The sequence below is a fragment of the Colius striatus genome, chromosome 1 (genome assembly GCF_028858725.1).
Source record: "Colius striatus isolate bColStr4 chromosome 1, bColStr4.1.hap1, whole genome shotgun sequence".
Taxonomy (NCBI): Eukaryota; Metazoa; Chordata; class Aves; order Coliiformes; family Coliidae; genus Colius; species Colius striatus.
In genome coordinates, this window is record NC_084759.1 from 122,950,523 (window position 1) to 122,973,951 (window position 23,429).

The window sequence follows — 23,429 nt, forward strand, 5'->3', positions numbered from 1 at the left end:
CGTGGTACCAGACGACCAATTGCGGGCCCCGGCACACGAGAGCGCGCTGCCGCCTGCTCGCGCGCGCGACGGGAAGCAGCGCAGGCTGTGGTTATAAAGCTCCCCCCCCCCCGGAAGGGAAGAGGTGGGGTGCTTCCGGCGTGAGGCTACAGTGCATGCGTGCCGGGGACCGGCATCAGCTGATCCAGTACTGCCGCCGGAGGGGAGTCGGGCTTCGGGTGTGCCGGCGTCGGTCACAGGTGAGGCGTCTCATGTGTGTCCGTTCTCTTCTCGCTTTCTCCAGCCTTGCCCCGCTCGTTCCGCTTCTTTCTCTCCCGAGGCACGCCTAGCAGCTGCTCTCCTCTCTGCCTGGTGGGCCGCTTACTGGAGGTGGCGGAGGGGTTCTCCGTCATCTTCTCCCTCCGCCGGCCGTTACCTGCCCGGGAGAGGTGATGTTCTTCTCTTGGGGCCTTTCTCTGGGGGAACACGCATGGCCCCCTGCGGCCGCTCCGGAGGCCGGTGGGACCCTCAGAGCGCCCCTGTGGAGCCCGAATGTTGGGGCGGTCCACCTTCGCCCCGCGCCCGCCCGGGATGCGGCAACGGCAGAAGGCTGCGCTGGCAGTGAAGGCCGAGCCTGCCCGCCTCATTGCGCAGCGCTGCTGGTCTCGTCCCTACAGAGCTGTTCGCCAACGGGAGAGTCTGCAGGTGCCTGCTCTACTTGGTCTCCTTTCTCAGTGAGAGAAGGCTTGGAGAGCAAAGCAGCCCCTGAGTAGGGTTTTCTCCAGGAAGAGACCTGCTGAGCGCTCTGAAAGACACCAATCAAGATATCCTGGGGATATAAGGGAATCCATTATTATGAAAAGTGATGACAGTGACTAGGTTTCTGTGCCAGATCGTCCCACCATCTTTAGGAGACAGAACTGAATCAGTGCCTTAACTGGAGCTCTGCAGTGAGCAAGCAGAAAGGCTGTGCAAGAGGAGCACTGCTGCTGGCTTCTGACTCCAATCCTTCCTTAGTAAAAGGGCCTTCCTGGTGTTTTGCAGTTGAAAGTAATGATGTCGAATCAAATGTTTCCTACTCCCTGTAGCCAGTGACAAGTCACTGATTTACGTTAGGTGTTCCAAATGTCACACTTAGAATTCCAGTGAAGACAAGAAAGAAGTTATATACGATTGGGTTCTGGATGATACCATATGTGTTACACATAGCTACAACGTCAGAGTACGTGACATGTGCGTGTCAAGATCTGTCCATTCAATTCAGTTATCCAAAGTAATTTCCTCCTAATGTTTTTACTAGTTTCCCTATTTCCCTAATTCTATTTTACTAGAATTCATACCCTGGCTGGGAATAAAAGCAAGTCGGTGATAGTTCTACTCATTGTAATGCAATACTTAAGCAAAGTACACTGGATACTTGATCTAGCATGGTATTTTAAATGCTAATACTACTCAAGTGGAGAGGGGGTGGAAAAGTAGGAAAATCTGCTGACAACATGGTTAAGGTGGCTTATTAGCCCACCTGTTTGTAGTACTTTGTCAAGAATTTGTGGAGTATAGGTTGCATTTGCAAGTATAAGGTTAAATAACTGAGGCAGATCCTCAGCATATTGTAAATTGCTGTGTTTGTGTTGGCTTTGGCCCTCAGCAGATCTGCAGCACTGAATGTTTGATTTCTCTATGCAGTACTTTAAAAAGCCTTTTCAGTTATCAGTGAGCATAAATTTTTAATAGTATCTGCATTTTATTTTTTTTTTTACTTAAGAATAAATGAATTGTGCTCAGTGTATACAAGTCTTTGTATTACAAAACTGTTGCAGAATATTTTTTACTGTGCTTGTCACTTCACTATGTCAAGTCCCCTTGAAAACAGTTTTAAACTCGTGGGGGGAAAAAACCCCACATTAATTGTATAATCAGGGGACAAAGCAGGGCATTCAAAAATGAGAAACCACTGCGGATATCAATTTGAGAGGAAGGGGAAGGAGAAATTAAGACACGTCTGGAAAATGACTGCTGGCATCAGCTGACTCCAACCCAGGATTCAAGTCTTGTGTTGCAATAGTAACACAAGATCTGTTTCCTGTAAACTTAGCCTTTCCGTTTTCCAAATCAAATACTATTTTCTACAGATAGTGTTAATGCTCGGGTTGAGCTGTGAATTATTAGTACTAGTTGCTTAATTTTTACACAACATTAGCTTAAATTTAGCTTTTATTTTCGTCTGAGTATATATTAACTGTTTTATATCTGAAAGTTTGGAGGATAAGTGTGTTTCTGTTGTGTAAATTTTTTCCCCAATATGGCCTCATGCATTTATCTTCCAAACACAGATGGCTACTGGTATTCTACATAGTCCAAAGCTGCTATGGACCCACAGATTACTTGACGATTCCCCTGGATATGCATCGAGAAGCACTACTCTTCACCTCTTGTGTTTTGATACCATAATACTGTCTCTCTGAGTTCCTGAGCCCTGAAAATTCACATCAACCTTTTTACCTCATGCTTTTAAATTGCTATTTTGTGAATGAAGACCATGTTCCTAATTACTACTTTTTAAAAATTAGAAGGATTACAAGATCTACTTGATGTCTCAGGTTACTCTGATGTTGACTATAAAATGTTACATGCTTACTAATATTTACAAATATCTAAATAGTGGATGTCGGGAGGTTGAGACATCCCTTTTTTCGATGGTATCTTGCAAAGGACAAGGGGTAATGGGATGAAGCTGGAACACAAAAAGTTCCACTTAAATATAAGAAAAAACTATTTCACTATTCAGGTGAGGGAGCCCTGGCACAGGCTGCCCAGGGAGGGTGTGGAGTCTCCTTCCCTGGGGGTCTTCAAGACCCGCCTGGACATGTGTTCCTATGCAGCCTGATCTAGGTGAACCTGTTTCTGCAGGGGCTTGGACTATATGATCTTTAAAGGTCCCTTCCAACCCCTACCATTCTGTGATTCTGTGATTCCTGGGCAAAAGTAGTCCGTCTTTTTTTTTTTTCCTTTCTGTCTTTTGGGGGAGTTTTTGTGGGTTTTTTTATTCTGTTTAAAAAAAAAAAAACCCACAGAACACCCAGCACCACATTGCCTACATCTGAAGTAGATTTTCTCTTCTCTGTACTTGTATCATTGGTCACAAAGAAAATCAGGGAATTTTAGACTTGGAAATGTTGAGGTATTGCTGAACAATAGCATCCACATGATTTTTTTTTTTTTTTTTACTGGAAATGTACTAAGGAAAACAGACAATATAGGCAACTGGAATATCATGTTCATTCACTCTTACTCACCATCTTAAAACATCTGACTTCTTTAGCTTTCCAAGTGGGCAGACAGCAATGGGGACCTGCTTCAGCGGAGGAAGTAGAATGAATCTAAGCTTTTCTAATCTAAGCTAAGCTTAGGTTAACCTGCTTCTGCAGGGGGGTTGGACTAGGTGATCTCTAAAGGCCCCTTCCAGCCCCTACCATTCTATGATTCTATGATTTTCAGCCTTTTCCTCCAGTACAGATGACGCCAGTAACCGCCTAAAGGGTCCAACATGAAAAACTGGCTTAGACCAGATCTGGTCATCATTGTTTTACCTCCCTTTCTGTTCTGAAAAGGGTTTTGGTTCATTTTTGTGGTGTTCATTCCCTCCTCCCCTTTGAAAGTGGACACCTAAGCTTGCCTAGATTCTTGGATTTAATCATATCACATGGCGATAAATTCTACAATCTTATAAATATTTTTTGTTTGGTTACTTTATTTCACATTCATTTATTTCTATTGTTTTTGTCAAATTCTCAAGTTAAATGCCCTTATGTCTTAGAAAGATTGACCATTTTCAGCTATTTTTTTTTGGACTTCCATATATTTTATGGCTTTGTTTTACAAGGTATGTCTGTAGTGAAATGATGTACTTACTCTAAAAACCAGTTAGAAGTATATAGACAAATCTTGAAAGTCTAAGTCTAACAGACTTTATTATTTTCAACCAAATGACAGGTGAAGATCAGTTTTTAGCTGCTAAATTAATTTGCTTGGTTTATCAGCTTGGTTACTCCTATGAGCTTGGGGAACAGTAGATTTCAGTCTCTTCAGAAATAATTTGTCAGATAGTGATCTAATATGTGCATTCTGCCTGTTGACAGTTCTTTATTTTTGTCATAGCTTTGTAGCATTTTGGAGAGTCTGTTGTGTGTGTCCTAAAGTGTTCAAATCAGAAGTACTCAGGGAGTATTGAAACTAGTATGGGAAACTGCCACTGTGGCCATGTTTTTATAGCACGGATCTTTCTGCAATAGCTGTCTGACATATGTTTAATCCTGAGAAGAATAATTTCAAAGACCATTGCTATCTTGGTTACAAGATTCATCCTACTGAACAGTTAAATTAACTAAACCATCTGCCAAAAATAGAGCCATTGCAAATGCAAATGGTTGAGGGAAAGCATTTGTCTTTGTCCTCCTCAATCAGTTGAGAAGCACTGATGTTGTAAGGACTCTCATGGCTTTGGAAGTAATACCTTAAAAAGCAACTTTTCAGAAAAAACTAAACTGGTATTTCTAGCTAAATGCAGGTAACATTAACAAGGACTTTTAAAAAGGCTATTCTGTTAGGTGAATTTTCTTATAGATTCTTGAAATCTTGAGGGTTTTGTTATCATGAAATAAACTTGCATCACTGGGTGAAAATATTCAGTCAACCACTATGACATGTAGTTTAAACATTAAAATTTAATATATGGGAGGAGTTATTTTGAAGAAGCTGTAAGAAGTTCGGGTAATTGGACGGAAAGTCTCCAAATATGGATTTACTTCTTTTAAAACATGAAGTTTTCCATTATAGGAAAAGTTGACCTGAACTTAATTTCCGTTTACTGGAATCCAATGACAAGATGTGTGTTGTGATTCCAACCAGGTGTTTCATTATACCAAAGGGCTGGAAAAAAAGGACTTCTATCTGCTAGGAATATTGGATCTTTCTAAAAGCCTTTAATGCAAACTTACTCCTGTTATGGCTCTTCAAACTAGCTGTCTCACATAGTAAACTGAAGATTTCATAATATCCCAACTTCAAAGACTGCTCTGAAAGTTAAGTGTAACGGTGAAATGAAACTTGTGCTCAGTATTTTAGCTATTAGATTTAGGGACCAGAGGTTAGGCAGTGCTGAGGCTCATCCAGGAGCCCCAATTAGTGATTTGTTTCTGCATGTAAAACTGAGCCTGACTATCTATTTAGTGATAGCTGTTTTATGAAATTGCACACCTCTTGTCTGTTGAAGTAAGAATCTTCAACAATTCAGAAGTGACTCTACTGAACTATAGTAAAGTTTGCTGCTATAATTGCTTACAACTTTGTATCCATCTCATTTTGATGTTTGTCATCTTAAAGGTTAGAGCAAACAAGAAGCATTTCAAGTAATGATGCCAAATACACCTCAAAGTAGAATGACTTTAATAAAAGCAAGGGTGGATTTCAGTATTTTAAGAGATGAAAATAAGCTCTTAATTCTAGACATCATGTGACAACAGTGTTTGAAGTCAGGAGGCCGCTTATCTACTGAGCTCATCAAATCTTCAGTGAGTCCAAGCAGTTAATGCAATGAATGCCTTGCCAGCCTTTCTGTCTAGCTTTATCGCTGCTGCTAACTTCTCCATCGTGTTCAAACATAACTTCTTTTGAAGTCCTGGTCTAGGATAATTGAAAGACTTGCTCAAGCTTTTGAGTGAGAATCTTACGTACTTGAAAGACAATTTGTGATGGTTGTACTTCTTGCGTGAACAGACTTCACATCCCATCTTTATGGTAGAGTCTCTCATGCTGTACCTATATCTATATCTCTATATCTATAAAATATAAGCATTTAAAATATGTTTAGCTTGTGTGCAAGGCATGATGTTTGTTTGAAGTATTAGGCTTGTATGTATCAGCATACCCACAGATATGTTTTGAGAAAGAAGGCAGTAGGCGCTTATGATGGGCTTCGTGAATTGCTGTGTTGCACAGTCTCACTTCATAGCCATTGTGTGTTCTGCTGACAATGTCAGTGTAATTCCATGTCCTATCTTTTTTCTTGAATACAACTGCATTTACCTGTACATGGGCAGAGTAGCAAGACTCAGGTGAGAAGAAGGGGCTTTTTAGTACCCAAGAAACAAGTTGTGTGAAAGACTGCTATGGTTGCGGATGGATCCACGCTATGTAACTGTGCATCACTTAAGCAGATTCCTGACCTATTCAGAGCAGAGGTGGCCTCAAAATGCCTTGTGGCTGTTGGAATTGTATGAATTATTAAGTGGAAAAATGTTTACATGCCCTGCTAGAGACTAGGTACTGACTGGCTGAAAAGTGGCTTTGCTGTCCCGGTAGATATGAAGTTGAACGTGAGCTGGCAATTTGTCCTTGTGACAAAGGTGGCCAGCACTGTCCTGGGATGAACTAGGAAGCCCGGTTCAGGGAGGTGGGTTTTTTCCCCCTTGATTAAGCTCTGGTGGAACCATATCTGAAGTGCTGTGTCTGGTTCTGGGTTCTCCAGTAGAAGGAAGATAAGGCTTAATAAAGCGTGTCCAGGAAAGTGCCACAAAGACTGTTAAGGGTTTGGAGGTAAGAGGAAAGGATGAGTAAGCTGGGATTATCTAGCCTTGGGAAGAGAAGGGTCTGAGAATCTTATTGTAAAGAATATGGATACCTCTTGGGAGGGAGCAAAGAGGGTGGAGGTGGGATCTTCTCTGTGGAATCTACTGAAGTAACAAGACTCAAGTGCAAGGGGGGAAAAAAAATCCCAAACATTTTTCCATATGATGCATGGATAGGGAATCTCTTTCTTTTTGGGTTCCTTACAGAATGTCTTAGCAGAGAGAGCAGTTTGAAAACCTTCATGTTAAACTCATCACAGGAAGAGTCTGCCTTATAAAAACAGAGTTACCAGTATGAGAAGTTTCCTTTTAAACATAGTAAAATGCTTTTACTAGGAGAGTGTCTGAACACTGGAACAGACTGTACAGAGAGTTGGGGAGTCTTTGTCCTTGGAGGTAATAAAAACCCAGGTGGATGTGGCCTTGAGCAGCCTGTTCTATTTTGCTTTTATCTGGGAGTTGGAACTAGATGATATTGAGTGTGCCTTCCAACCTCAGTGATTCTGTTGTTTGGTGACTGAGAAATCTGGAGAAATTTTCCCTGCAGTGTTAAAGTAAAATTATAACTTTGCATAGTATCAAGGAGCAGATTTCCTGGGAATACTCTTTGGCATCCTTTAAAGTGACCTGTGTTCCAGCCATGCTGTTTCTTCGAGGACAGTATCCTGAATTCTAGATGCAGAAATGCTACCTCACTGCTGCATTTGTCTCCTAACTGGGTTGTTTTTTTAATTACTTCCTCTTAAAAATATAGTGTGTTGGAAGGGGAAGTATAAACTGTCCCAAGTTACAGGAAATCTGTGTCAGTGATTATCTTATTATTTATGAGGCCCTTGCAACGCATTGTCATGCAGCTGTAGACTGGAATTTATACGCTCTACCAATGTGTGCTCAGGTGAACAGAGCAAAAGTTGTCTTGATTCTAAAGCATGACTCAGATGTGACATTAAGATGATTGTTCGCTGTGGGTTGTGATCGTTAGTGGCCTGTAGCGTCTAGCTTTTTACTGAGAAGGAGGGATTTTCTTTGGAAAACTTTGTTTGGATACATTTTATTGTGTATATCTATTGAGCTTTCCTGGATGATGACTGTAAGGACTTATATCCTGACTCCATTTTTCTACCCTAGGAAGTCAAAACATGTTAATATGTTCAGATATAGTAAAATCCATGACCTTAGTTCAAGGTTATTCCAGCAGAATGAATCCTCGCACTGGTGACTTATTAATGTAATGCCACTGCTTCTGAATTGCTGAGGTAAGAAGATTTAAGATAACAAGATCTGCTGTTTACTACAACTTTGGTTAGTGTATTTAAGCTTCTGTGCTAATTTGATGTGTTGCTAATCCTAGAACTTGCAAAGATAGTCTTGAGAAGTTGTGAACACTGCAGGGAACTCCTCAAGTCATGAGTCTTCTTGTGGGAGAGATCACATAGCTGCTTGTCTTCTGTACGATGCACAGGACTATGTTAGTGCTTGTCAATCTTTCACAACAGATTCTAGCAGCTGTCACTCAAGGTGACACATCAGTCTACTTTGCTAAGGTGTACAATGTTGTCCAGTTGGATCAGTGCTTCAGCTAACCAGGGGAAAGGGGTTCTTAGATTAGCAGAAGCGAGCCCACAGGACTCTGTTTTGACCAGAATCAATATCTGTTCTACATTCTCAATTAATATTACAGTGTCTTCAGTGCTTCACTGTGCAGTCTGTTGCTAAACAGTTGTTTTGTTAAGCTCTTCCAAGGCAGAGCATACTTTGACATGGATGTATTGCACCGGAGCACTAGTAGTTAAACAGATTCCGACAGAAAGCATGCATCTCTCTTTCAGGGACTTTTATGTAGTAATATGAACCACTTGGGACACTGGCTTTGTAGGATGCGCTTAATATCAATGCTGAATGCTTCTTGTAATCTGTTCTGTGTGGTAAGGAGGGCACAGATGGGAGTTCAGCTGGGCTCTAGGTAGCTTCATTTGCTATTGCGGCATTCCTCAGTGCTGGTGGGAGAGAGAGAGAGACTGATGACTCATCAAGTCAGGTGGTTATGCCTCTGCTGTGTGTCAGAAATTTCTTTCCCCTCTGCAGCAGGCTTTCTCATCCCTCTGTGTAGGGGCACTAGAAGGACAATTATTTCATAAGTGGTGGTGCTTAACTGCTGAATTCTGGCTTTGCTTCATTGTGCCTGTGTTGGTTTTTTTTTTTGTTACTCCCTGTGTCTGCAGAATAAGGTAAGAATCTGTGTTTACATGATAAAATAATAATGGATTATTTTTTTTCCTTGCTGCAAGAAGGGTCCTTCTAAAAATCTCATCGGTGTCTTGAAAACTAAGAGATCTGTGTGGTAAGGCAGTTAATCGTATAAATCCTGAGTCTGATCAAATATTTGAAGCAATACCAAGAAACTGTAATAGAAAACAGTCTCTCCAGCATTGAAAGCAGGACAGTAACATTTTTTTTTAATGGCTTTGTAGCCAAATTGCTGTGCTGAGGAGAAACCAAGATAAAAAAAAACCTGAGGATATTAGCCTTTTGTTGTTTAATTATTACTAGATAATTACTTGATAAATCACATTTCTGTCAGAGATGGTTCTGCAGCAAATAATTTGATTTCTGGCACTGTTAGACAGATTATGCCTATGCTAGATCTTAAGAACATGTTTATAATCAATTGGTGAACTGTTTAAGACAAGGAAGATTCCTGTTTACAAGTTGTAAATTATACAAGATGTGTCTTTGCTCATAAGGGACTTAAAACTAAGCTAATACACTGTGTAGATGCACTACTAGATTGCATATTGTGCCTAGTATTCTGTGATGACAAGGCCTCTGGAAGGCCATAGAAGCTCAATAGATTTTTAAAATGGCTAGCTACTGTGGCTTCTGCCTGCACACACACGATGTTATGTTTAGCAAATCCTGACATCCTTTAGGGACTTTCATTTTATCTGAGTATTAGCAATGAAAACATCTAACAGTGTTGACAGGTAAAGCAACACTTTATCTTAAAGGACTTTTCCATATAAAGTGAAAATCTGTAGTGCACACGCACAAGAAAACTATGCAGTGATAAATAATAGAATGTTATTTTTCTTGTTTTCAGTGTTAAAAGATGCATAGCCTCATAAAGAGGTCAGCTTGGCTGGATGAACACTGCCTTTTTAGATTGTGTGTACTTACGAGATATATAGGAGATGGAACAAAGAAAGGTGATTGAAATAGTCAATAGGTAGGTGTCTAGAAGCAGTTGGTGCAGATGCTAAAGATCAGTACAAAGGCAGGATTTCTTGGTGTGTTGCTAGGTGGTCTAGTGGAGGAACCTCATTCTCTCATAGTTGGCTTGGCCAGTAACTCAGGCAGGTGGCTGTAGGAAGCGAGGGAGCAGAGCAGGAACAAGAGAGGTGGGTGCTGGGTGTCAGGATGTTGCTGATGTAACTGCAGAATGACTATTCAAAGGTTCTTATTTGCCTCCCTAAAAGATGAACAGTCACTTCAAGTGGTGGTTGACTGATCTGCAGGTTTTAGATAAGAAGAAAAGTTATTTTAAATTGAAACTGGCCAGTGTTCTTCTTGTGTTTCCTTGCTTTTGTAAATTGACCCTTTTGTAGGACATCCTACACTGTCTAATTGCCAAACACTGTTACTAGTATAGTTACAAGAATTTGGTTTAACTTTTTCCTTATTGGGCTTCTATAGAAGATGTGGGTAGTTGGGCTCTAGCAATTGTTGTATATGGTATGCTGAAGTCAGTGTTTTGGGTGGATTTATGAGACCGGCTGTTCTTTTCAGTATGAACAGTAATTGTGCTTGAATTTTGCAATGTTTTAATTGTAGTAAGCAAAAAAGATGAGGTAGTTACATTAGTCTGATCAGAACCAGCTCTTACCAGCTGCTACGGAGCTGCAGATTGCTTTGCGAAGACCTCCCCTCTGCCATTTGTCAGAGGAGACTTTTGAGGCATAAGCAGTGAAATTAGCATAGTCCTCTGGGCCTAAACAACAGGCAGCTTAAAGGAGAAACTGTCATTATGGAGAGCAGGGAGTCTAGGAGGTACCTGACAGCCTTTGAGTTCAAGAACAGTCAGCAGTTCCACTCCAGGCTGGTGATGACTGAGTCAAGATCACAGAGTGGCTGTTGTGAAATGAATCAATGATAGCTATGTTACACAGTCCATGCCAGCAGGACATGGAGACTGGAAGAAGCTGTTCCTTCAGGATGAATAGAAGTTTGGAATTGTTGGAGATCCTTTTCTTACAGAGCAGACACCAACTTATAACATTTAGATTGGTAAAGAGGGCTAGGAGCGGGGGACTTGTAGTATAGACAGAAGATAGTTATAAGATTTTAAGAACAGCAAATGTCACCTACCTACTGCCCCTGAGGAACAGGTGGGAAAACATCATTTAATGATGATGGAAGGAGTGCCAATGTAGTTGTCGCTCATTGCACTCAAGGCAGGCATTTAAGCCTGAGTATGCCTCTATTTAATGCCTTACAGAAAATGCTGGGTTAGGTTAAGTTTCTGGGAAAGACTGTGAGTGTCATCAGATGCCTCACACAGTTCACACCAATGAACTACAGGCTTTTGCTGGATAGACCCTGTTGATAACACAAAGAGCATTGTATGCTGGGGCTGCCATACTGCACCTTTTCACCAGCACTGGATCATGAATGTGTCAATAGAGTTGAAATGGGTAGAGTTGCCTTACAGTTCTCTGAGACTAATCAGTTTCCAAGGCAACGAAAAGCATGATAAGGGCTGACAAAGCAAAACCATTAAATACTCTTTATCAGCACCAGAAGCAGGACAGCCCAACTATCAATTACAGGACAAGCATAGATGGAGGAGGTTGGTTTCTGAAACAGCTTTTCCTGTGCTAGTTGTTTAGATTCTCTAAACAGCTACTGGCAAAAGATATCAGACTGCTGTTCAACTGTTGCAAGTTGGGGGTTTTGGCCATTATGCAGCACAATTCTTCTGTAATGTTCCACAGGTTTCACTGAGAGCAAAGATTGTGTAATACCTAGCTGTGAGGCATATAGAGAGAACTTGCATGTTTGTGTGCTGGTGCTTGTGAAAATGTGTATTTCTTCCTCTGAACACCCAGTTCAGCAGCTTAAGATAATAAACCTAGAATTTCCACAATTAATATTTGCAATATTGATTTTTTTAGAGACTGGTGGGAGTAAAGCAGTCCTAGAACATTCTTTTGATCACTCAGAATCATGGACAACGTTGTATTTTGAAGGAAGGTGGATGAGATGTGGAAGACAGAAGAGATTCTCCATTGTTTAAATATCCTATTTACAGGAATTCAAAACAGTCCAGCAGTGTTGTGGCATTTTTGGAGTGCAATTGTTTCACTCCACAGTGTTTTGTGGAGCATATTGTTAAGTGATGTTCCACCCCTGTGTTTCTGCATTGGAGGGTGTTAGTTCCTTTGTTTGTTTAAATGAGTTACTTTTTAACATTTATAGCTTTAAAATCACTGGGGTTAAGGTGCTCCAGGCAATAAGAGTTCAAAATTCCTTCCAACTGGAAACCAGGAGAGAACTGAGGGTTAGAAGAGGAGGAACTTATTTCATATGTGTATTCTTCATGACTGTTTTCTTTGTTTCTTTTTTTTCCAGTTGAACAGGCAAAATGGACTTCTCCAAGCTACCCAAAATCCGTGATGAAGACAGAGAGGCTTTTGTTGGTTATGTCCATGGAGTCTCAGGACCTGGTAGGTATTATTTTTTGAAGGAAACCATACGTTTTGTTTCATCCAGTGTCTTGTTAACCTTATTCACATGGAAGTGGAAAAGTACAGTAGAGGTCTGGGTGGGGCTTTTTCTTTTTTTGGCAGGGAGGAAGTGACTTTTAAAGAAGGATCACTGACTTATAGTCTGATAAAATACTAAGAAACATACTAATATGCTAGTTAATGTCACTGCTAGCTAATCTTATTTAAAGATTAATTAGTAATTTGCCAAAGAGGATGAAAGATAAAACAATTTTAAAAGAATGTAGCAAGCTTTCTGGGTGACTTCGTTGAAAATCTGCAGGCCCAGTATATTAATCTTCGCTAGTTTGACCCTGTGCTGTCTGGCACACAGTTCTCAATGTCAAGCTGTACTGTTTCCACACTACATGCAGGAGGAGCTCAGCAAGCTGCTGCATGGGTTAAGGAAAGTGACAGAATATGGTGATAGTGCAACTGGGAGAAGGAGGACTCTTCCTGCTCTTTTATCAGCTTAGTTTCTCTAGGGTCTGATGGTAACAGCTTTTGAAGACTCCGCTGGCTTTTTTGCTCCCTCCTATATTGTCTTCAAGAAGTCAAGAACAGAATTGGAATCTACCTGTCCTGGCTTAGACCCATCAAGAGACAAGAGATGATGATTAGATTCAAGTACCAAAAACTTGAGAATTGCCAAAGGGCAGGGAGAGCTTAATTGCCACTTATGGTCCAGGACAAAACAGACCAGGTTACCCGGCTTGGAGAAGAAAATAGAAAATAATTTAATCCACCACCAGCTAAAACATAACCATAAAACCCCAAAACATAACCAACACAGGGTGGTACAATGATGAAGAGTACAACCAGCCCTTTAAGACCATCTTCTCCCCACCCCTCCTCTCTTCCTGGGCTCAGAGCCCTGATCCTGGTGTTTTTATCTCGTCCGTCACTGACCTGCTCAGGACGGCAGGGAATGAGGGTTTCAGTCAGTCTATTCCTGATAGCTTCTGCCATTTGTCCCTCCTCAGAGCAAGTGTGCTCTGCACCGGTCCTTCCTGTTCCTCCGCAGGGTACCTCCACACACACACAGCAGCCCTGCACAGGCGGCTCCAATGTGCATTCATACCAAAGACTGCAGCTCCACTCTGCCTCTTGTGTGGGTCTGCTTTGCGGCGCGCAGGCTCTCCAGCACGGCCTGTGCCATGGCCGCCTCCTCCTCACACAGTCTCTCGTCCATTCGGGCACACTCACCTGGAGCTGCTGATGGCTCTCAGTCCTGCCATTACCCTCCATGGGTTGCAGGGGTACAGCCTGCATTCTCACTATGGCTTGCAGAGGGGTCTCTGGTCTGGTGCTCTTCCTTCTCTGACTATGGGGTCCACGTGATCACCTCTGTCTTGTACCACTCTTAAACCTCCTCTCAAGCACTTCAAATTCCCGTCCTTAAATAGTGATCGCAGAGGGCACTGGATTGAGCCAGCTGGGCCGAAGGTGGGTCTGAACCCAAGAGCCAGGGGAGAGTCTGAGAACTCTTTACTGGGTCTTCACTGCAGCCCGCTCCCACTGTTACCAAGCAAAAGCTGCTCCTTCCTAAACCATGACATTACCCAAATAAATTCCTGTTTTTTAGCTGCCAATTCCTTAACTGAAGAGAAATGGTACTTAAACCAGTGATAGAGCTTTCTTTCCTTAAGAAGTGGAAAATGCATCTTTGTGTAAATATGTCAATGCTGTGTGCAAGATTGATATTGTATAAATGACACAATACATCTTGTCCTAAAGCAGCTAGGCCTCATGTATGGCCTGCTGAAATCTAACAGTAAGAGGTTTCAGGCCCAAAATATGCTGTAAAGCTCTCTTTGTCTGTTGAAAGTGCCCTAAGATACACATCACTTTTTCTATAATATAACATAATAGTGTTTCTTTAAAAGCTTTGTAGACATCTGCTGCTCTAGATACAAGGGTATGTGTGGCCTGTAGCAGGTGTCTTGGCTTGATCTGTACATGGAAGTAGTTTGTGAGCATCCAGATGCTAGCAATACAATAGAAGTTTGAGTAACTTGAAAATGCTGGTCCCCAACCACAGGTTCATGTGATTACCTGTGAGCTTTTGCCATGTTCTTTTGTGGTTTTAATTTAGTGAAATGTGAATGTGGTCCAGCTAACTGAAAGGGAGAAGTGCTGATGTAACTTGTCTGTTGAAGTTCGATGTGTGTCTCAAACCCTAAACATTAGCCATCTATCAAGATAGATAAGAGAAATTACAGCATAAATTACCTGTGAACTACTACATTCTGATAATATCCTCTTTTTGATCCTGAAGGACCAGTGTGAAAAGTATAGGGGAACCTTTTCTTTTGGCTTTTCAACTAGAAATATCAGGATTTATGGCAGCCAAGCTTATCTTTTTTGTGAAATTGAGAATATGTTTCTGATCTAGGTGAATACCAGGCTTATGTTGTGCAGTTGTGAGTAACTTCTGATGAGTAAATTTCCTGAGCCATGGGAAAAATGTTCACCTATGTGCCCATCTTTTACAGTGGTCACGGCGTGCAACATGGCGGGTGCTGCTATGTACGAGCTGGTACGTGTAGGCCACAGTGAACTGGTGGGGGAGATTATCCGACTGGAAGGTGATTTGGCAACTGTACAGGTGTATGAAGAAACATGTATCCTTTTTACTGATTCCTTGGGGCCTGCCAGACCCTGCAGTCCAGAATACAGCAGTGATGAGGGGTTAGAACAAAGCTGACTGGGACTAGCACTTGGTAACTTCTGCTGCCAGCAGGACATCTGTTCTGCACATCTAATTATGAGTTCTGGTGGACTTTGAGGTAAACCTTATCTTATTTGACTGTATACCAAGGACACGTTTTAAATGTGAAAGTCAAATAACTTACAGCAGAGAATTTAAGTCCATTTGAATTTAAATATTACAGCCCTTTGTTAAGGAAGTTGTTTGATAAATGTCAACCATAAATGGCAAGCTAACAAGGAGTGCTTGTTGCATTTTTTTTTCTTTTCTTTTGAAAACTATGCTTGTATAACACTTAAACAGGAAATATAAAGTGGCAAGATGCCACCTTCTGGGAAGAGCATTTTGCCAGATATAATAGATTACATTTTTTGCTTCTGCAGTGTGCTTACATATTCTTACAATCCAGCTAGGATGCAGCACATATTCTAAAATCTAGTTAACTTAAAATGCACTTTATATTACCCAAGTGACACAATGGAAGAAAAAGTCATAAAACTTGAAGTCAGACTTTTGTTTGTTTGTTTCTATCATATTTTAAACTTGAGTTGGTTCTGTACATCTGCACAGACTAGGAAAAAGCCTGTGCTGGCTCCCAAAGCTTTGTTATGAGGAGCTGGATGGTAAGCTGGTGGATAGCTCCTGTCTGTACCTAATAATTTATTGTTTCAGATTACATTGTAATATCTGATAGATAGTCCTCCATCAGTCCGTGGAACAAGTTTGAATGTGGCTTATTCTTAGGTTTCTGATGAGAGTACTCTTGTCATAGGGCTGTCCGATGTCCACTTGCATTTAATTTCTTGAGTCTTAAGGAAGGGTTTGGGAGTTTCTTTTGTATTCTAGCAAGGCCTTTTGCCAAACTACTGTCCCTTTGCAGGGAAGTCTTTTGTGCATCTTTGGAGCTCGGTGCATGCACTGAGCAACCTGATACCAGAGAGCAGTGAAATAATGCTGGTTTTGGACAAACTCCCTTTAAAATCAGACTACTGTCAAAAAGGCAAACCAGTTGTGCTCTCTTAGAAATTCTGAAGCAAAAAATTATATATTTCATAACATTGTCTGACTTTAACAATCAAACCTGCTTTCTAGGTTTAAATGTTTAAGAAATACTGACATTTTGTCATCCTGCTGCCTGGCCCTCCAGTAAACTCATCTGTAGAGTTGGAACTAATGATTGTAAGGCAAAATATTTACCCCTACTTCGCCCCTCTGGAGGATGCACAATTTCATTGCTTTTGCAATTTCAACTTGAGTTTAGTATAAAGTCTACATGCTTCTCAAGTGATGATATGTGATGTAGTAATAAAAATATTACCTTGAAGTTAGAAAGGTGGATTAAGAGTATGATGTTGTGAATGTGATGCTTCTGCCCAATATCTTTCCCTTTTTCTGGATGAACTTTTCCTTAGCAAATCTTTAGCTGGTGTCTCTGTAGGAGACCCTGTACTCCGTACTGGCAAACCCTTGTCAGTGGAACTAGGGCCTGGCATTATGGGAGCTATTTTTGATGGTATCCAGAGGCCGCTCTCAGACATCAGCACTCTGACCAAAAGTATCTATATCCCTAGAGGTGTCAACGTGTCAGCTTTGAGCCGAGATGTCAAATGGGACTTCACGCCTTCCAAAAATTTGCGGGTAGGTCCTGTTTTTCTCCTTTTGTTCCTCTACTCCGAGAGCTTAAGGGCAGAGCAGAGTACCAAGGCTGTGACTGATGGAGATCACGGAAACTTACTTGATATGTTTGATGGCTGGATACAGAGAGTCATAGTGGATGGAGTTAAATCCAGTTGTTGGCCAGTTACCCATGGTGTTCCCCAGGGCTCAGTGCTGGGACCTTTTTTGTTTAATGTCTTTATCAGTGACCTCGATGAGGGGATGGAGTGTACCTTCAGTAAATTTGCTGATGACACCAAGCTAGGCAGGAGTGTTGATCTGCTTGAGGACAGGAAGGCTCTTCAGAGAGACCTGGACAGGCTGGAGCGATGGGCCAAGGCCAGTCTCATGAAATTCAACAAGGCCAAGTGCCAGATCCTGCACTTGAGCCACAGCAACCCCAGACAATGCTACAGACTTGGGGCAGAGTGGCTGGAAATCTATCTGTCAGAACAGGACCTGGGGGTGTTAATTGACAGCAGACTGAATACAAGCCAGCAGTGTGCCCAGGTGGCCACGAAGACCAATAACATCCTGGTTTGTACCAAAAATAGTGTGACCAGCAGGACCAAGGAAGTGATTTTCCCCCTGTACTTGGCATTGGTGAGGTCACACCTTGAATACTGTGTTCAGTTCTGGGCCCCTCACTACAAGACATGGAGGTGCTGGAGACAGGCAACAAAGCTAGTGAAGGGTCTAGAGAAAAAAGTCTTATGAGGAGCAGTTGAGGGAACTGGGGATGTTTAGCCTGTAGAAGAGGAGGCTGAGAGCAGACGTGATGACTCTCTACAACTACCTGAAGGGGAGTTGTAGTGAGGTGGGGGTCAATCTCTTCTCTCTAGTAATGAATGATAGGACACGAGCAAATGGACTCAAATTGCGCCAAGGGAGGTTTAGATTAGATGATATTTTCACCGAGAGGGTTATTAAGGATTGGAAAGGGAGTCACCCTCCCTGGAGATACTTGAAAGACACATGGGTGAGATGCTGAGGCATATGGTTTAGTTTAATGATAGAGTCATAGAATCATAGACTGGTAGGGGTTGGAAGGGACCTTTAGAGATCATCTAGTCTAAATCCCCTGCAGAAGAAAGTCCACCTAGATTAGGGTGCACAGGAACATGCCCAGGCGGGTCTTGAAGACCTCCAAGGAAAGAGACTCCACGCACTCTGTGGGCAGCCTATGCCAGGGCTCCCTCACCCTTAGAGTAAAATAGTTTTTCTTATATTGAAATGGATCTTTTTGTGTTCCTGCTTCATTCTGTTACCCCTTGTCCTGTTATTAGATACCATCAAAAAAGGGATGTCCCAACCTCCTGACACCCACCCTTTAGATATTTGTAAATATTAATAAGATCCCCTCTCAGTCTTTTCTTCTGTAGACTAAACAGCCCCAGTTCCCACAGTCTTCCCTTGTGTGAAAGGTGTTCCAGTCCCCTGATCATCTTGGTGGCCCTGCGCTGAACTCTCTCCAGAAGTTCTCTGTCCCTCTTGAGCTGAGGAGCCCAGAACTGGACACAGAACTCCAGATGAGGCCTCACCAGGGCAGAGTAGAGGGGGAGAAGAACCTCCCTTGACCTACTGGCCACACTTTTCTTGATGCATCCCAGGATGCCATTGGCCTTCTTGGCCACAAGGGCACATTGTTGGCTCATGGTTAGTTTATTACCAACCAGGACTTCCAGGTCTCTCTCTGCAGAGCTGCTCTCCAGCAGGTCAATCCTCAGCCTGTACTGGTACATGGGGTCGTTCCTTCCCAGATTCAGGACTCTACATTTGTCCTTGTTGAACCTCACGAGGTTCCTCTCTGCCCAACTCTCAAGCCGGTCAAGATCCCGCTGAATGGCAGCACAGCCTTCTGAGGAATCAGCCAGTCCTCCCAGTTTGATGTCATCGGGAACTTGCTGAGGGCACACTCTGTCCCCTCATCCAGGTCATTAATGAAGATGTTGAACAAGACTGACCCCAGAACCGATCCCTGTGGAACTCCACTGGCCACAGGCCTCCAACTCGATTCTGTGCCATTGATCACCACCCTCTGGGCTCTGTCATTCAGCCAGCTCTCAATCTACCTCATTGTCCACTCATCCAATCTACACTGCCTGAGCTTTCTGGTGAGGATGTTATGGGAGACAGTGTCAAAAGCCTTGCTGAAGTCAAGGTAGACGACATCCACTGCTCTCCCCTCATCTAGCCAGCTGGTTATGCACTCACAGAAGGCACTCAGGTTGGTCAAACAGGATTTCCCCTTGACCTGGCAGTGTTACATTGGTGGTTGGACTTGATGATCTTAAGGGTCTTTTCCAGCCATAATGATTCTGAGTTTGTTGCTGCTGCATATGAGAAACTTGAAAAGTTTTAATGTATTTGTAAAACTGCAAAGAAGCTGGTGGAATTGCACTGAGTGTTAGAAGGAGCAGGTGTTACCTGAGCACAAAGAAGAACTGCAACACACATTTCATGAGTGGTGTGGGTAGCCTTAGAGCTGGCAAATGACATGGCTTTAGCCTTTGGAGACATTTTTATTCCAAGCCTGTATGTTAGCATATACTATCCTTTCTCTATTCAACACATTAAGCTGAGAGGTATATAAGAAATGAGGAAAATTCCTTGCATCAGTCAGTAATTGCTACTGTCTGAGCCTTGAAAAACTCCTGATCCCAGATAGTATGGCTAGGAATGTGCTGTTAGTGTAAGGAATTATGTCAGTGGGCTACTGTGCTGTAACAATGCATTTATAAAAGGAGTAATTGCAGTGCTAGACTTAATAGCTATAGTTAACTCATACAGGTTTTTGTCAAGATTCTTTTTTAAAACTGGTGTTCTCACTTATGACTAATAGACCTGTTTTGATTTTTAGGTCGGCAGCCACATCACTGGTGGAGATATTTATGGTGTGGTGAATGAAAACTCCCTTATCAAACACAAAATCATGCTGCCCCCACGGAACAGGGGAACAGTTACATACATTGCTCCGCCAGGAAACTACGACACTTCAGTAAGTCTCCCAAAGAGCAGTTGCTGGTATATTCTGTGTCCCTTTCATAAGAGTAATGTACTCTTTGTTCTGCATGATGCCAACTAGAAAGTGTTTAATGCAACAAGATGTCTGAGCTAGTGATTGCTTTTGCTCCTTGGTCTGCAGATTACATGATTATCCTCTGCAGTTACTTTCAATGTATGTGGCTTCTCAGTGGCACTTCAGTATGCCATGTTTGCTGACCTGTTTAGGGATGTGCAGTATCTTGGGAATGTGTAAAGTTGCTCTTCAAAAGCGTACTTTTGGTTGAAGCTTTGTTTTTCACTTTTTGCCCCAGTAGCATTGTAAATAAGGGAACAGAGCCTTCCCTTGGGAGGGGATGATAGTGTGGTGAGGTTCTGAGAAATCCATGGTGATACCGAAGACCTAGCTGTGCAGAGTAGTTGAGATAAGAACTTGTGTGCTTGATCCAGTGTGCAGCTGTGTGCTTACTTCAGATGCCTGGTACTGTCTGTTAGGATGTTGTCTTAGAGCTGGAGTTTGAAGGTGTGAAGGAGAAGTTCACTATGGTCCAGATCTGGCCTGTACGTCAAGTCCGTCCCGTTACTGAGAAGCTACCAGCCAATCATCCTTTGTTAACTGGCCAACGGGTCCTGGATGCCCTATTCCCGTAAGTACTACCTTCTGTTTTCTAGTATGTAAGAAATCTCACTCTTGAATGAAGTGGAGGGAGGAGGCCTTAAAATATTTTTAAGGTCAAATAGACCCCAAGCTTTCACTATGTATTGTAGTGAAATGATACATAATCTCAAAAACTATTTAGCTCAGTTCCCATATTTCTGTATTTAGCAGGAAAACCTACTAGCAGAAAAAGGAGGTAAGTTTAATCTGTAAAAAGGTGCATTAATCTGTAAAAGAATGGATAAGCATAAACAACATAATAATGCCAAGTCTTCTACAGAAAGGCTTGAACTTTCAAGCTTAGTATCTCCATTTGAACACATAAGTGGAATCTCTTTCCGTGATCTTGAGGATGTGTAGTTCCCAATGATTTGGGAGTCACCAGTTATTAAAATTGTTGCACTTAATTATAGTACAAAGTAGTTCATTTAAGCAGCTAACTTGAAGGATGCCAATTTTAGTAATTTTGGTCCTAAAATATTCTTATAATGCATATGTAAGTACAGTTGTTCTTTTCTTAACATTTGCATTCCTTCACTGCTTCCAGATATGAAAATTGCTGTTTCAAGGGCAGTAGAAGAAAAGGATAGTTTATTCCCTCAGTCTTTAGGTTCAGACAAATACCTCTGTGCTTCTCACTGAGAACGCTCAATATGACTCCTGTCACTCTGCTTTTAATTAAGGAGTTTTATTGGAAAACATTCTAAGATGTGAGAGCGCTGTTTTTTAGTTCCTTGCAAATCAGACTCTTTTTTTTCTTTACTCAGGTGTGTACAAGGGGGTACAACAGCAATTCCTGGGGCATTTGGTTGTGGGAAGACTGTGATCTCACAGTCTCTCTCAAAATACTCCAACAGTGATGTCATCATTTATGTAGGCTGTGGAGAACGAGGAAATGAAATGTCTGAAGTACTGAGAGATTTCCCTGAGGTTAGTATGGAGAATTCTTGGAGAGTAAACCTTGAAGAGGTGCTGTTGTTCTAGTATTGTGACAGAATGAAATTATATTGGTAGAGGGATGTGACTTGAAATTATCTTCTTGCCTTCTTGCTGTAAGTTCTGGCTATAGTAGCAGAAATCCCTTTTGGCTTAAAGGATGATTTCTCTGTCCCCTTAATAAACATCTATGCTAATTGTGGAGTGTATTATCTAACTCGTTTAAAACAAACCAAAATGAATTCCAGGGTGTAACTTAGTGCAGTTATATACACTTTAGCTTCTGCTGGTAACATTTCATACTTTATAGATGCTGCATTTTCTAATCTTGTTTTTTAACAGGATTCAGAGTGGCGATACAGTTACCAGGTATTAGTTTGACATCTTAGACTTCAGAATATTTTCTGAAGGAAGCAGAAAATGCCTGTTTTTTAAAAAAAACAAGGCAACAGGTTTGCCAGTCTTTCTACCTGTTGTTGTATGTTAGTGAATTCCTTGTGGCACGGTCTGTAAAACACAGAAAGAAGCCAGATAGTCATAACTGTTAAGTTGAAACTCCACTGTCAGAAATAACAAGTAAAAGACTTGGGTGTGTTCATTGATTACAAGATGAAAGTCAAGCTGAGGTGGCTGTGAAAAAGGTACATCCCATTATATTCAGAAGTAGAATTCTACACAGATGCCAGGCTATGTATTCTGTGTTTAGGTGCTTGTGAAGCTTCACAGGGATTATATACGTGATTTTATGCTAAGTTGTCGAAGATGAACGTGGTTCATTGTAGATGAAGGGGGAGGTGGGGTGGAGAAAGACTCTGTGTTTACTAACAGACTCCTGAGAGGGGCTGTTGCAGCTCAGTAAGCTAAGGGAGGATAGTGTACTTCCTGATGCAGTGGATATGGCATGACTCATTTGAATGATACGAATAGGGGTTTGCCAGTTGTAGAAGGTGAAGTGATGCTGAGGCATATACTTTAGAATTAAGCTGTATGCAACATGGAAAGCAAACCAGCATGTTGTCCTGGAATCTTGAATCTAATCTCTGCTCTTGGTAGAACATCTGTGAGGCAAAAATCCTGATAAAAGGTAATACAATAAAAAACCCCCTAAAGCAACCCATAAGAAACAACAAAAAATAAACAATTGTTCCCTCTTTTCTCTTTTCTTGCATTTTAGTTAACAATGGAAGTTGATGGCAAGGTAGAAAGCATCATGAAGAGAACAGCTCTGGTGGCAAATACGTCCAACATGCCTGTGGCTGCCAGAGAAGCATCTATCTATACTGGTAAGATTTACAGGAGGCCAGAAAAGGCTGTGTGTGTGGAGTAAGCCATCATGCTTGAGTATTCTCAGTCCCTGAAACAGTCAGTACCAAGAAGCTTGCTTAGTTTCAGAAGTCAGCCCTTACAGGCGTTGCATGCATGAAGTCCTAGTATCTTAATTCAATTTGGCTTGCTTGTATATAATTATGATTTCTAAATATTGAGTAAATTTTGCTTATAAGTTAGAACTTAGTGCAGCAGCTCTCATGTAGTTTTTCTCCGTGTGTTAATTATGTAAGTTTTTGGTTTTTGAATAGCTTTTTTTCTAACAAGTACAGACACTCCGAGTTGTCAGGATAGTCTTCTTTCCTTTGCAGACTCTTAGTAGGTTTTTTCAAAATCCTTTTTATGAAAAACTATCATTAAGATAAAACATGACTTTTCTCACTGTTGTATTCCGGTAGTTTGAAAGGGAAGGAGACATTTTAAAGTAAGGCTTTGTTTGTGGTTTCAGTGAGGCAAAGAGTAACATCCATGACATCAGTTTATGTTGCTGTAAATTGAAATAATTAGACTTGTTTGTATCTTAGTGACAACATACAAGCATAGAATTCCTTTCTGATCTGTATCTTGTTGTCTTTGTCCTAGGAATCACCCTGTCTGAGTATTTCAGGGACATGGGCTACCACGTCAGTATGATGGCAGATTCTACTTCTCGATGGGCTGAGGCCCTCAGAGAAATTTCAGGGCGACTGGCTGAAATGCCTGCTGGTGAGTATTCTTTTCTCAGTCTGTTCTTCTAAATGCATCCTTTAATTTCTGAGCCTTTCCCTCAGTTT

At 41.7% G+C, this 23,429-nt stretch overlaps 1 protein-coding gene across 3 annotated transcripts in view; it reads left to right on the plus strand.

Moving 5' to 3' along the window:
- The first annotated feature begins 31 nt into the window (after positions 1–31).
- The window catches only part of ATP6V1A (ATPase H+ transporting V1 subunit A), a 32,744-nt gene continuing 9,346 nt past the window's right edge, over positions 32–23,429 (plus strand). For all 3 annotated transcript variants that reach the window (XM_062005534.1, XM_062005543.1, XM_062005551.1), the window contains exons 1-9: positions 32–239; positions 12,234–12,328; positions 14,863–14,991; positions 16,501–16,715; positions 19,594–19,731; positions 20,232–20,383; positions 21,162–21,324; positions 22,505–22,613; positions 23,239–23,361. In XM_062005534.1, the coding sequence (XP_061861518.1) occupies positions 12,247–12,328; positions 14,863–14,991; positions 16,501–16,715; positions 19,594–19,731; positions 20,232–20,383; positions 21,162–21,324; positions 22,505–22,613; positions 23,239–23,361 (1,111 nt within the window). In that variant the 5' untranslated portion in view covers positions 32–239; positions 12,234–12,246. The remainder of the gene's footprint in view (positions 240–12,233; positions 12,329–14,862; positions 14,992–16,500; positions 16,716–19,593; positions 19,732–20,231; positions 20,384–21,161; positions 21,325–22,504; positions 22,614–23,238; positions 23,362–23,429) is intronic.